This window comes from Paralichthys olivaceus, chromosome 20, assembly GCF_024713975.1.
Source record: "Paralichthys olivaceus isolate ysfri-2021 chromosome 20, ASM2471397v2, whole genome shotgun sequence".
Lineage (NCBI taxonomy): Eukaryota > Metazoa > Chordata > Actinopteri > Pleuronectiformes > Paralichthyidae > Paralichthys > Paralichthys olivaceus.
The window spans coordinates 17,390,852-17,404,318 of record NC_091112.1 but is presented as its reverse complement, the minus strand read 5'-3'; the positions used below and the strand labels follow the sequence as shown (position 1 = coordinate 17,404,318).

The window sequence follows — 13,467 nt, the reverse complement described above, 5'->3', positions numbered from 1 at the left end:
TTTTCTTTTGAGATGTGTGCCGTTCCCTCTACAAAAAGCTGTAGCTTCTAGGAGGGAGGCACCTTTGCCCGCCTCCCTCTCTTCCTCTCTCTCTCTCTCTCTCTGTAGTCGGTGAGGATGCTGGAAGATAAATTTAGCCCTCCAGCTCTCCTTCCATCTGCCACCACATGGTTTAGGGCCGTTACCATAGGAACCACCGCTGGGTGCCCATTTGTGTGAGAAAGGAAATTCAACAGATTTTTAAAAAGCCATTTATACAATATTCTCCTTCTGTGTGGTGTGTGAATGGATGCAGCATTTCATACATTTATATAAAACAGTTGTATTTAGCTTAATTGGAAGGTGCATTCTGCAGATTGTAAGTGTATGCACACACTATTTGTAGTGTTATGTTGAGTAACGGATTTCTGAAATGAATTGATTTCCTATTGACAAGCTGCTAATTCGATTCCATCATGGATTCATCAATGGATTGCTTGGTCTTTTTTCCCAGTTATAACACCAGTTATGCTTAGAAAACAAAGAGATTAGACTTATGCTGTGGTAAATGCACGGCACAAGGAGCCCTCTAACCCAGTGCATCATTAAAATATCAATGTTCACATTAAGAATGAAATACAAAGCAGTTAAATGTTTTTTTTAGTGTAGAGGGCGCAGTGTATTGGGCCATTATTGTAGCAAAACTATTGACAAAAATACTAGTCTCAAATCGTCTGTGTGTAATCAGTTTTATGAACGTGTAAAAGAATCTCCAAATGTGTAAACTCAAATCTTTATTTAAAAATCTGTGTGTGTGTAATTGGATTTGCAAATATGAGATCTGCAAATATGTATTCATATTTGCAGGTGTATTGATATCTGTAAATGTGTAGACAAACATACATTGAGATTAATGGGTGTATTAATGGCTGTTTTGTGCTTCAAGTCATCAGTTTCTGCTCAGGCAGCCTCTCAATTGCCTGTTATTTTACACATGACTTTTGCTACGCTTCTGCCGTGGCAGATCCTCAAATGCATACAGCAATCTGCAAATATGTGCGGAGATATGTCTGTGATTTCAGGAGCTGCAGCCTTCATTCCACTCTATTTACACACAGACGCATTGAGACTCCCAGTGTAAAAATGAGACATACCAAATTGGGCATGCAAAGAATTGAATGGTAACTTCATCATAAATGTCATAGTGAGGCTGGTTTCATTTCAGACATTTTTGCAGATAGTTGGCGATGTCTTGATAAATGCTTTTGGAGATTTGTCCCAAAGTATTTCACCTCCATTTGGCGCTTCTTGTGTATATGTTTTTATATTGTCCAGCTCTGTCTGGACACTGTCTTTAAGTCTGAAATTCAGACATCTTGTTGCACATGCTCTGGCCACACTAGACTAGCAGGGTTAAAGCGTCACATATTCACAGTAAAAGGGACTGTAAAAAGTAGATTATTCTAATGAAGATTGATTTGAAACTGATTTTATTCAGGTTCATAGGTTACTTTAGTTGCCTATTTACAGATGTTAGTAGCCAGTTTATAGACTAAATTCAGTGCGGCACACATCACTGCCTGAAGCCCAGTTAGACCCAATCAACAGTTTTATTTTCTCTATAGACTGGCTCTAGGCTAATGTTCATGGGCCAGAAAAGCACAGGTATAATTAGTTAAACTAATGATGGCTGCATTCCATTAATTCCATGAAGCTGCTGATGAGCACTCTTACTCACTGGCATGTCTTACTGAAATACTTAAATGGAACAATTATTATGTGTCAGATAAAGGCCTATTGTTTTTTGGAAAGCGTGCTGATTTGGGTTAAAGGAGTTATCTACCCTTTTAGCACTGCAGTAAGACAGAGCGACTAAAAAATGGATGCAGCAAAATCTGAGTTTTTATCTTTTATTTTTTACCTTAAATCCACTTCATTAAACGTGCTAATTTTTTTAATGCTAAACCTCTACATGTATTTACTTTATTGTCTATTTCAACTTGTCGTCTTCAGCCTGAACTAATGCTGACTCCATTGAGGTGACTTGAGGACATTTATCAGACTTCACTCAGTTCCCTCTAGAGCCACAAAGTGTGTGTAGTAGAAGTCCCCAACCCTTGTAAACACACTTTGATGTAACCTTGAGGAGTTGGAGTTTTCCTTTAAGGTGACATGTACAGATTTTTGATCAATTGTTGCAGTAGAAAACTTTGAACATCTGTCCTCATTAAATAAGCAGTGATTTAGCCAAGCAAGCAGCTGTCTAACTTTAACACTGAGAACATTACACCTAGACATGTGCTCTTCATAAGCCTTACAACGGCTCAGCCTGGGAGAATCACAGAGGCTGAGAGCCAAGGACATGGGGAAAAAGGATCCATGTAGATGAAGGTGCTGCAGGTTCATTTGCACGATGAGAGGTGTAAATGAACACTCTTTAGTTCTCTCTATACAAGTGTGACACACTAACAATTGTAAATTCAGAGATGCATTGCATGATGTTGCTTGGTTTTATGTGCCATTTCTGAGCATGGGCTACATCTGCAATGTATTTCAGTCCAGTCATTGTCACCCTTATGCAGGGTATTCTCTCAATGTGTCAGTCTGAGATCTAAAGCGTTATTTTCAATAAAGACGCCTGAGTCTCTGAAAAAGCTCTTAGTCTAGTTACACTACCTGTCTGACCTACATAGCACTTAGTAGTCTCACTGCAAGAGATCTGGTGCTGTGACATTTGAATGTTCTCTTGCAAACTATGGACATCACATCTTATACCTGCTTTTTCTTATTTAGAAAAGTATTGGTTCAGTATTTATCTTATATCTTATGTATACACTTCCCACAAGTTAAACCAAAGACGTTTATCAACCTGTTATCAGTAAATTTGAAATAATTCAGCACCTTTGCTGTCCAGAATGTGGGTGTTGAAACCAGCTGGTCAGTGCGTGGGATGCCTTGTTTACTGTTTCTTTATGCTGCCTCAAAAAACACACATGGGAGTTTTCTTCAGCATCTCTATTCAGTCACCTTGTATATGCAGTCTTCTTTAAGCTTGGCCTTCTAAACATCTACAATCACAGTCTATCAGGGAAAAGGATCCATGTGTGCCATAAAGTAATGAAGCAGGTAGAGCCATTCAGTAGTAGTAGTGCTGTAATGCTGTAATATTGTCATGTAACACCATCAGACAGTGGTATTTGCTGGCATAACGTGTTAAACATGCAGCATTTATTAGAGTATGTTAAGACACTGCCAGGTTCACATGATGCCACAGTATCCCTGGGTAATTAATTATGTCAAGAAAACTTGAAGTGAAGACCTAAAAAAAAGTGCTTCTATGACAACTAGATTTAATGAGGAACAAGGTAATAGATGTGTCATTTTTATTTACTGCTGGGAATGATGTAACTCCCTCCCCAAACAGGATAATTTTTTTTGGTCTTTTTGCAGCAGGAAGATCTGACTCATATTACGGGGAGAGGTTGTGATATGTAATGTGCTGCTGTCCAACAGGAACACATTGTTGACCATGGCTTTGACATGAATAATGTATGGTGGATTAGAAGCACTGAAGACCAGGAGACTTTCAAATGATTCTGTTATTCAAATGTTTGTGTCATAGTAATTGCAATTACTGTTACATATTTCCTCTCCCGGGAAATGTTCACAGAAATCATTTTAACTTGCTGCATGCTTTTATATTTTTGTACCAAAATATTACATAAACTGTCTCAATTTCAAAGTATTCAGCAGCCAGGGGCACGTGGAGGCTGGATGTTATGACACATACAGTTATTATGTAAGACATGAAACATAAATATCCATATTTAGAAAGGGTTATCTGTAAATCTGTAACTGAGCTATATACACTATTCCATATAATGAGTTGTTTGTTTTCACAGATCTTAATGTTGAGAAGACAGAAGATTCATATCTTCCACTGATTCATCTGTGTGACTGGCTGACTGCTCTATGATGGGATGCTTGAGGTCAGCATGGCAGCGGACCTCCTCCAAAGCGAATGACATATCACAGCTAAATTGCCTTTTGCCACCATTTTTCATTTGATGGTATCACTCTTCTGTCAAGGAGTAACACTTTAGTAACGCAAGTGAAAATTATGAAACATGACCATCAACTGAAGTGGATATAATTTGAAGGAATTCAGTAACATTAAGCGGCCCCACTTGTCTACTTGAGGCTGTCCTCCCATTTTATGGAGACCTTGCATAGTAGCCTGACGACTGGGGAGCAGTCCGAAGGTCAAGAACATTGTCAACCTGAATCTCCTCACCGTGGCCGGCAGCCTAAGTCTCCCTCCCAGCCCCAACAGCAAACAAGCTCCCCAAAGCCCCATGGCATGCAACAGCAACCCAAACAGTCCAGAAGACAGCATCCTGAGCGTAAGCGTCTCAGGCATCAGCGGCAAAGCACTAACTCAGATACAGTGCTGGAACACAAAAATGAAGCAACAACAGAAACAAAAGGAACCCCAGTTCCAGGTGACAAACTAGAAGTTGACCAAACCCAATCTAAAGAAGAAAGCCAAGACAGCACTCCAAAACAAAAACGAGAGCGTAAGCCTCAGAGACCAGGAAAATATGTCTGCACTTACTGTGGCCGGGCATGTGCAAAACCTAGTGTCCTACAGAAACATATTCGCTCCCACACAGGAGAAAGACCCTATCCCTGTGCCCCATGTGGTTTCTCTTTTAAAACCAAGAGTAACCTGTACAAACATCGCAAATCGCATACCCACAGGGTGAAGGCAGGTCTGGCACTTGGGGAGCCAAGAAATCTAGAGGAGCAAGTCACTGAGTCCGAAGATGAAACCAGACAGCTATCATCCACTTCTTCCCTTACTGAAACACAAAGCAGTGTAGCCTCAATGAAGAGTCATGAAACAGACAAGGCCAAAGATTGCACTTCAGTAAGTGATGAGTCCTATGCAGTAAAAAAGAGATTAGCACTGCGTCTAAGTAGAGGAAAATATGCTCCTCAAGATTCATCGGATGAAAAGACTTCATCTCTTTTAGGCAGTAAAGGCAGTACAGAATCTGGCTATTTCTCTCGCTCTGAAAGTACTGAGCAGTCACAGGACAGTCCCCCCAACACAAGTGCCAAAAGCTATGCAGAGATCATCCTTGGCAAATACGGACGTCTTGGACACCTACAGAGGATGTCTCGTCATCATAACCAGCAGCCCTCAGATCAGAAGGAAAAAAGCATCCCATTCACAGTGCCCAAGAAGCAGGTCATTGACCATATTACCAAACTCATCACCATCAATGAGGCAGTGGTGGACACTAGTAAAATTGACAGTGTAAAACCAAGAAGATTCTCGCTCTCTAGAAAGAATAGTTCAGAAACTCAAAAGACTTCATCTGTTAAAGAACAACTTATTCATAGCCCTAAAGCTGGAGATCCTGGCTATAAAAACAGTGGCTCCATTACCATGGGAGTCCCATGTGAAAAATTTTATCATCAGCAGCCACCTGGCCAAACATCCACTGCTCCTCTGGTGAGAAGTCACTCAATGCCATCTGCAGCTAGTTCATTTGATACCTCCAGTGTTGGCTCCAGTAAATTTCGCCAAAGTCAGTCCTTTGATGAAAGGCAGCCTTCTGAAATAAGGGCAGCCCGTCGTTATGGAATGCTAAGACGGCAGCCCGCTATTGAAATCCCACTTGGTGCTGAACTTACAAAAGAGGAACAAGAGGGTTCTCATTTATTTTACCCTGACAGCATAACCACTGTGCCTGACCACAAGCCAAGTCAACCCCAGCCATATGAGTGTGAGGCCTGTGGCACTGGGTGCAAAGATTGGGAAGGTTATAAGAAACACAAGCAAAGCCTGTGCTTAGCACATCATCCCAGAAATGAGGTTGTCATTAGTCAAATGGCGTTCTCACAGTTAATTAACCATGCAGTCAGAGCAGGAGCTTCAACTGTGCGCAAGAGGAGGAAAGAGGAGAGTTTTGAATTCGATGACCCTTCCTCTCCTTCATTACCCTCTCCTGCCCTCTTGTCCGGACAGTGTGAGGACGACAGCAGTGTAGCTTATGAGGGCCCCAGAAGACCTACTTTGCAAACTTGTTCAGTAATTCAACATACTAGTTCATTCGAAAAACAAGAATCTTTGTGCAATGAGAATCAAGGCCCCGAGGCAACAAAAGACTCTACACATCATGAAGAATGTCAACTACCGCCTCAGAAACTACCCCAACAACAGTCAACAAAACTGTCCACACGAAAACTGGTCCGGCAACACAAAGTTCCAGAAATACTGGTGACAGAGGATTCCAACTTGAGAACGTTGACCTCTGTAGAGCCAGCCCCCATAGCAAAGCCTTTGGAGAAGCCTGATGAATTTCAGTGGCCCCAGAGAAGCTCATCTCTGGCCCAGCTCCCAATTGAAAAACTTCCTCCAAAGAAAAAGCGCTTACGTCTTGCTGAGGTCGCCCAGTCCTCAGGGGAATCGAGTTTTGACTCAGTATCTCTGCCCCGTAGCCCTAGTCAAGAGAGTAGTGCATCCTATGCATCCAGTCGTTCAACATCGTTTGAGGAGTCAAATAGACCAGACATGGAGACAGCAACATCATCACCACTGAGGAGATCCAGAGCTCCTCACATGCTCACGGTGCCTGGAGTGCATCAGCACAGAGAGATGAGGCGTTCAGCATCTGAGCAGGCACCTCATGACCCCCAACCAAGTGTCCTAATGGCTGAGACGCGCAGTAAGTCTTTTGACTACAGCTGTCTGTCCCCTGAGCGCACTGCAGTTGGCTGGAGGGAAAGAAGAAAGTGTCTCCTAATGAGACACACTGCTATCAGAGATCCAGATGAGGAGGAGGAGGACCAGTGCAACATACCAAGCCATAGTCCTGAACGCGTCACAACTAGCACATCTGCTCAAGCAAACCCAACCTCTTTGTGCTGCAGTAAGCCACCCACTTCTCCTGTTTCTGGTGACACACTCTTGCGTTCTCCAGCTACTCAGTGGAAACTTGGTCAAAATATTCAGTTAACAGGCAGCACAGAACTCTTATATAGTCATGTTCCTTCTGTAAATACTGTAAAAGAGGAGACCTCACACATCCAAACAGAGCAGCCCTCTCCTCAAGCACCACAGCCCTATCTCGCACACGGACCATCAGGGGCAGCCAGAGCTCGCTACCTCCCCATGTCTACAGGGCTAAAGCTAGAGATTCCCTCACAGCATGACAATTACTCAGACACTAGAGTAAGTCTCTCCCACAGTCAACACTCTGTTCCTCACATCACTTCTAGCCTAGAATTACTGAGGCCGGTCGCATCTCCATCAGTAGCAGTGCGTCTCCAAACAGACTTCCTATCCCCAGCATGTGCCATATACACTACATTGTCTCAGTCTATATCTCTGAGGTACCAGAAGGCAGTCGATGCCGTTTCCGTGAATGTAGGTATTCCCGTAGCTGAGTACAGAAACCACAGGGACACAAATCCAGATTATCAGTTCTGGTCTGATGATGGCCTAAGGTTATCAGGCTCAGGGGGCAACAAGCGCATGCTGTCCCCTTCAAACAGTATAGAGCTCCCCCCTGAGTCACAACAGCAGCAGAAACGTGTAAAAGAAGAAGAGGAAGCGAGGGTAGTGGGATTTGTTGACAAGGCATCAGTGGACCCATGTGGTCAGGAACAAGATAATCAACCGTGTCCACCAGGTGTTTGTTCTCCCATCACACATGTTGGACCTTCATTCCCCAGTCTGCTGCCCAGTACCTGTAATAGCTGGTGCTATTTGAACTACATCAAACCAAACCCTTCTACCCTGGATGAGCAGAGGCCCTCAGTGTACTCATCGTGGTCCACTAGCAGCTATAATCCCAACCCTCCTGGCCTCTCCAGCAAAACAGCTCTCTCTCTGGTGCACTGCAAGCAGAGGCTCAGTCCCTCTATCTACACTATAGCCACCATGTCAGTCAGGACAACTGAGTCAATGGATCAAGAGGACAACAAAAGGCTATGCTCCACTGAGGTAATTACTAACCTCTGATTACAATTGTCTTTCTATCTATATTATAATGTAAAAACATGTGGAGCACTGAAAGAGTTTATACTGCCTCAAAGTTAAGAATTCCTGTAGTCCCCAAATTCAGGTTAAATTGAGTATGAAGTTGGTAGATTAGCATAGTGTCTTCTTCTTTTTTTCCAATGGTGAAGTGTAAAGGTTTCGGCAACTGGTGGTTTGGCATTGAAAGGTTATGTTTTTGTTTAATTCCATTGGCAAAAAAGATACTTAACTATGATTTAACTTTGATGGAACTAAAATGTTTTTTGAGCTGAGTACACAAACAAGCAACCATGACACACAAAGGACAAAGATGTGCTTTAACAAATGCTATAAAATACAACGTTCAATGAGAATTCCCAATTTTTGTCTCCCTGGGCATGCTGGAGCAGAATTGGTGAATTTGCCCATGTCTCTTTCGAGTGTAGGTCTACAACAGCCAGTCATACTGCCGAGACTATGAGGGGACAAGGAAGGAGCAGCTGTCGGCAGGAGACATCAGGTCAGACAGAGAGGAGGTAAAGGAGGAACAGAAGAAAAAAAGGGAGGGAGTCCAGTCTTGCTCCAGAAATAAAGAACTTCCTGAAGTTTGGATCGCCGAGGAGGGGTGAGTGTGGCCTTAGCTGATGACATTAGTTTTACTGATGAAATATTGCCATACCTCATGACTTGAAGGCTTGCGTCACATAGTTTGGTGTGTTTTGGAAACTGTCTGTCCATCATGTTGGAGAGGCCAGTGGTTGGCTGTCTGCACCAACAGAGCCCATCTGTTGAGGGGATGAAGCCAGGGAGCTACCCAGCTTCCTCTGCTCCTGCAGAGATTAATTTAAACAAACCATCACAGCCAATCACAAGGACAACAGCAACCCATTTTCAATCTCTCCCACTGACACCAATGTGTAGAACATTACATGTGGACATGCAGGATAACATGAAGTGCAACCTGCTATACAGAATGGGATAGGGCTAAAAAAATAAAAATCATCAAAAAATTGCTGTGGATTTTATTAATCTCCCAACTGGATCAACTGATGCTTTTGTTCAGTCTATTAAACAGCAGAAAACAGTGAAAATGTTGCATCACTATTTCCGCAAGTGTCAAAATTCCCCTCAAATTTAATTTACTATAATATAAGCTTCCCACACTTGAGAACCTGAAACTATCCAATGCATTTTTGTGTAAAATATGACCTGAACGATGAATCACTTTTCTGCTTTGTGATGGATTAATCGGCTAATCTCTAGATGCAGAACGACGTATGACATTGGGAGATTCTAACCTATCAAGAATAGTAGTTTGCAAAAATCTGTATCATACTAGAAGCGGACAGAAAGTGTTTAAATGTTGTTTTGCCGTTTCTGATACCTGCCGACTTTATTCAGCCGTGAAGCCTGTAGTGAAAATAGATGGAGAAAACTGCCGATTATAATCAGAGCGATTGTTTGTCGTAGGAATGTGTTTTCATTTTCAGTGTTTTTTCATGCTTATTTGGAGCAGCAGCTGGTCTGGGCCAGGGTTTCCCTCCCTCTCCGAGCTGTTTTTATTGGCTGGCTGCAGCATAGCCCGGACCTTGGGACACATCGTAGTCTCCCCCTTGTTTAGACTCAGTGGTGGTGTGAGCTGTGATGGGGTTATAAGGCAGTGGGAGGTGGGCGGAGGGTGTCTGGTTTTGGCTTATGAAAGCAGCTCTGTTGAAGCTGAAGTGGGTGCCTCGCTGAGAGACCCTCAGTGTACATGGAGTGCTGCACCCCAGGCCCTGCTGCCACAGTGTGAGCTCACTGTGTTGCAAAGGCCAAACAGATAGCGCACTCACACTGGATAAACACAGGCACTAAAAAGCTGCTTACAGGTGCTAAAGGACCTGCTGCCTGTCTGTCAGCTCCAGTTACCCTCATATTGATTGTTACTATCATCCAGAGAAGGAGTGGCATCAATACACAACTGACAGGGAAACGCTCTGAGGAGCAAACTGAAACCTCTTGCTCTCTTTGCACCTACAGATCAAATCAGAAGTATGGTCCTATGCGTGGTGGAGGTGGAGGGAAGTGCCAAAGTGAGGATTGCGAGTTGCCCCTTAAGAATATTAGTGTTCTGCAGAAGTGCACAAAGTCCCCTCTCTGTAACTGCAGTGAGTGTCACATTGCTTTCAAACCCAAAGGTAAAGGCAGGATAACAAAAAATGCCAAACCAGGATTTTTGATGCTTCTCTTCTGTTGATTCCTCATTTCTTCTTTTGTATTTGCAGGGAACCTCACGAAACACCTGAGATGTAAGCCACATGGAAAAGAAACCTGTTATACAGATGACCTAATTAAAGGTATGCTATGTTTTTTTTTCATATTATTTTTTGTCTACTAACTCACTGTTTATTTTTGTGTATTATGTGTGTGTCGTAGATTTATGTCTGACTTTCTTCTAAAGACAGGATTTCCTTGCTGTGCTAATTTGATCAGATCTCCTGCACAGTTTCTTCATCCAAAACACAGACTCATTGGATTTTAGTTCAACTATTACACAATATATTGTTATTGTGTAACAAGTTGATTCTTCAAACTTGTATTTGTAATCAAATATACTGTGTAATAAATATGCCTCCAGACCAACAAAGTAAAAACTCTGGTTTAGTCATTGTTTTTGAAGAATTGTAATATTCTTAGCAACCTGCATCATCGTATTGATGATGTGAAGCATCAGTGGTTTTGAGAATGGTCACCATATTAAAACAGCTAGTGCAACACACAGTAAGCTAGCAGAGGAATTTGTTAGCTGGTTTACTTAAAGGTAGGGTTGGTAAACTGTTTCAGCTGAAGTTGTCTTCTAGCAGTTGTCAGGCAGTGCATGTTCATGTGTTTTTAGGGTGTAGCTTTAACAAGAGGGCTGACGATAGGGGGGAGGATGTATCTGCTGCATATTTATTGTGTTCTATCTATCTTCTCCAGGATTACTAACCCTCGTCTTAACAAGCCCTATATGGTCTTTGTAATCTGATATCTGGATGTCATGCTATCAGGTTATATGATCTTTCTCATAAATGTGGACCTGTGTTCCCACCTGGGAGAAATATATGGCATTCTGTGAGATCTATCAGTTATTTACTGTAGCCAAGTGACCAAAAGTTTAGAGACCGGAGAGGGAAGAAACAAAAACACAAGGTCAATAAACTTTATTACCACTGCAAGGAAACGTGATGTCTGTCTTCAGCTTGTGAGCTACAGTCACAAGTGCAGTGTGTTTACAACAGGGATGTTTTCATATGAAATGGATATCACACAAAAAAAGATGGAGCCCGCTCACATAATTTTAATTGCTCACCTGGTGCATATGAGGCTCAACCCACACGTTCATTAGTCCCTGTTCAGCCTACAGACTTTACATTGTAGATATACAATTTATGAGGAAAATGTTTGTGTTCGATTCCATGTGCCCACCAGTAAGTTGAATCCATGCGGACACTGAATACACATAGTCATTACTGCAGTGCTGTATCTATCTCCCTTAATACATCCATGGTTTACTTTCCTTGAGAGTCCTTGAAAGCTCAGCTTTTGATCAAACATCTACTACCCACTGTAAAGGAGCATTTCTCAGTTGAAGTTACTGGTGACCACACCAAAAAAAAAGCCTCCATACTGCTGCGGTAGTATCATCCAAATGTCTGTCCGAGCCGACATTCGAAATACTGTTGTTTACACCATGTTTTTAGCCTAGTTAAAATCCCTCACACTTCCCCCCCACCCAGGGATATCTTTAACATCCTGTTCTAAATCTGAAACTTATGAGTATGGATGTAGCCTTAAACACTTGTACTCACATTCATGCAGTCAGGAAATGTAAGATTTTGAAAACACAACACAAGATTTGACAGGGTCAAAAATAGCCCAAATTAAGAATGTTTTCCACTTTTATGTGCTGTCGATGATTGGCCAACATGTGTCCAGTACACTTGATGTAGAATTCTTGTAATCATAAGAGTTGGTTTGGCAAGCAGTTGGTGAGAAAGTAAAACTTGTTGATATTTCCTGCCCTAGGAGTCTGTGAAGACTGTCCACTTCACCCAGAGAAACAAAAAGATCACTCTGATCTGGGTACAGGTGGACATGGAGAAGATAACAATGCAAAGGACAAAGATGGTAGACTTGAAGACAACAGTGAGAAACCTCACTCAGGAGGCCAGTCGATAGAGCCTGAAGCCAGCCCATCACTCATACTCCCCCCCAAGGATTCTGCCCAGAGGAGCTCAGCCAGGGCCAGGAGGGGCCTTTTCGCCCGCAGATGCCTCGATTCCTCGGCATCTGTGTCCTCCAGAGGCTCCTGCTCTCCTAGTACTCCATCCCTGACTCCTCGAAGGGAGCCTTCTCCACATAGCCCATCACCCATGCCTCATCCCTCCTCCTCCCTCTCCTCATCCAGTTGTCATGTCTCCACCTCCTCACCAAGACCAGTCTCCCCTGTCAGAGGTCTTTCACCTGTTGTGGTCCAGCCCCATGGATCAATCTCCTGTGGGCCCCTGGGCTCCCTCACCGACATCTCTACTCGGCATCAGACCTGTCTTCACCCATGGGACCGACCGTCTGCAGCAAGACTGGTGAGTCATTTCAGCTTTCAAAAACATGGTGGCATAATGTCTGTTGACCGCATTTTGATTAATATTCTACAAATAATATTGATTATTTCAGGTTGTATTACTGTCTGAATTTTGCTATTTATAATTAACACTGGTCAAAGCATGGCTTTCGTTCAAACCACAGTCTTCACTCACCTGTGACTCGATCCATCTCTGTTAGTTTAGCCTACAGTTTTAAACAAATAAGCTTTTGGCTGACAAAGGCAATCTTGTGTGGCTCAGTTAAATCCCAATGAGTCAACACTTAGAACAAATATAGATAGCCTGGTACATATGAGGTTATTTTAAAGTCGTACATTTATTGGAAAAGGAAGGAAAGGCAACTCTCTTGTTTTATATCAGTCACGACCGAAGCCTGCAGCTCCGAGCCTTAAAAATAATGCAGCAGAGCTCCCAAGTAGACACAACATGTTTTCCCTGGGCAGCCGCTGATAAAATGAGAAGCAGGCCCATCGTTAAATACAAACTATTGGAACCACATGTCCACGACAAAAACAACATGGGTGTATATCTCCGTTCACCCTAATAAAATAATAATAAAAAAACTCAGAACTTGTGGTTATGTCATGGTGTATCCACACCACTTCCTCTTCACACTAATATAGGTCTCTCAGGAGGAGATACAAATTCACATCCTCTGCAGGTCCATTTTTCACATCCGTACACAGAACCTTCTGTACACATAAGCTATAGCTGCAACTGGTTGTTTTTGGAACAAAGAGTCATATGTCTAAATATTGGATGTAAGCACCTACCACCTACAGTAAACCTGCTGAGATACACGGAGCCGCACACGTAGAGGACGCCGACAAA

General features: G+C 42.7%; 1 protein-coding gene across 6 annotated transcripts in view; it reads left to right on the top strand.

Annotated features, from left to right (window-relative positions):
- hivep3a (HIVEP zinc finger 3a) overlaps positions 1-13,467 on the top strand; it is a 46,116-nt gene that overhangs the window by 19,893 nt on the left and 12,756 nt on the right. For 5 of the 6 annotated variants that reach the window (XM_069516380.1, XM_020090453.2, XM_020090448.2 and 2 more), the window contains 5 exons: positions 3,882-7,996; positions 8,458-8,636; positions 10,031-10,188; positions 10,276-10,347; positions 12,059-12,615. In XM_069516380.1, coding sequence (XP_069372481.1) covers positions 4,196-7,996; positions 8,458-8,636; positions 10,031-10,188; positions 10,276-10,347; positions 12,059-12,615 — 4,767 coding nt within the window. In that variant the 5' untranslated portion in view covers positions 3,882-4,195. The remainder of the gene's footprint in view (positions 1-3,881; positions 7,997-8,457; positions 8,637-10,030; positions 10,189-10,275; positions 10,348-12,058; positions 12,616-13,467) is intronic. The other variant, XM_069516382.1, reaches the window with a different exon arrangement.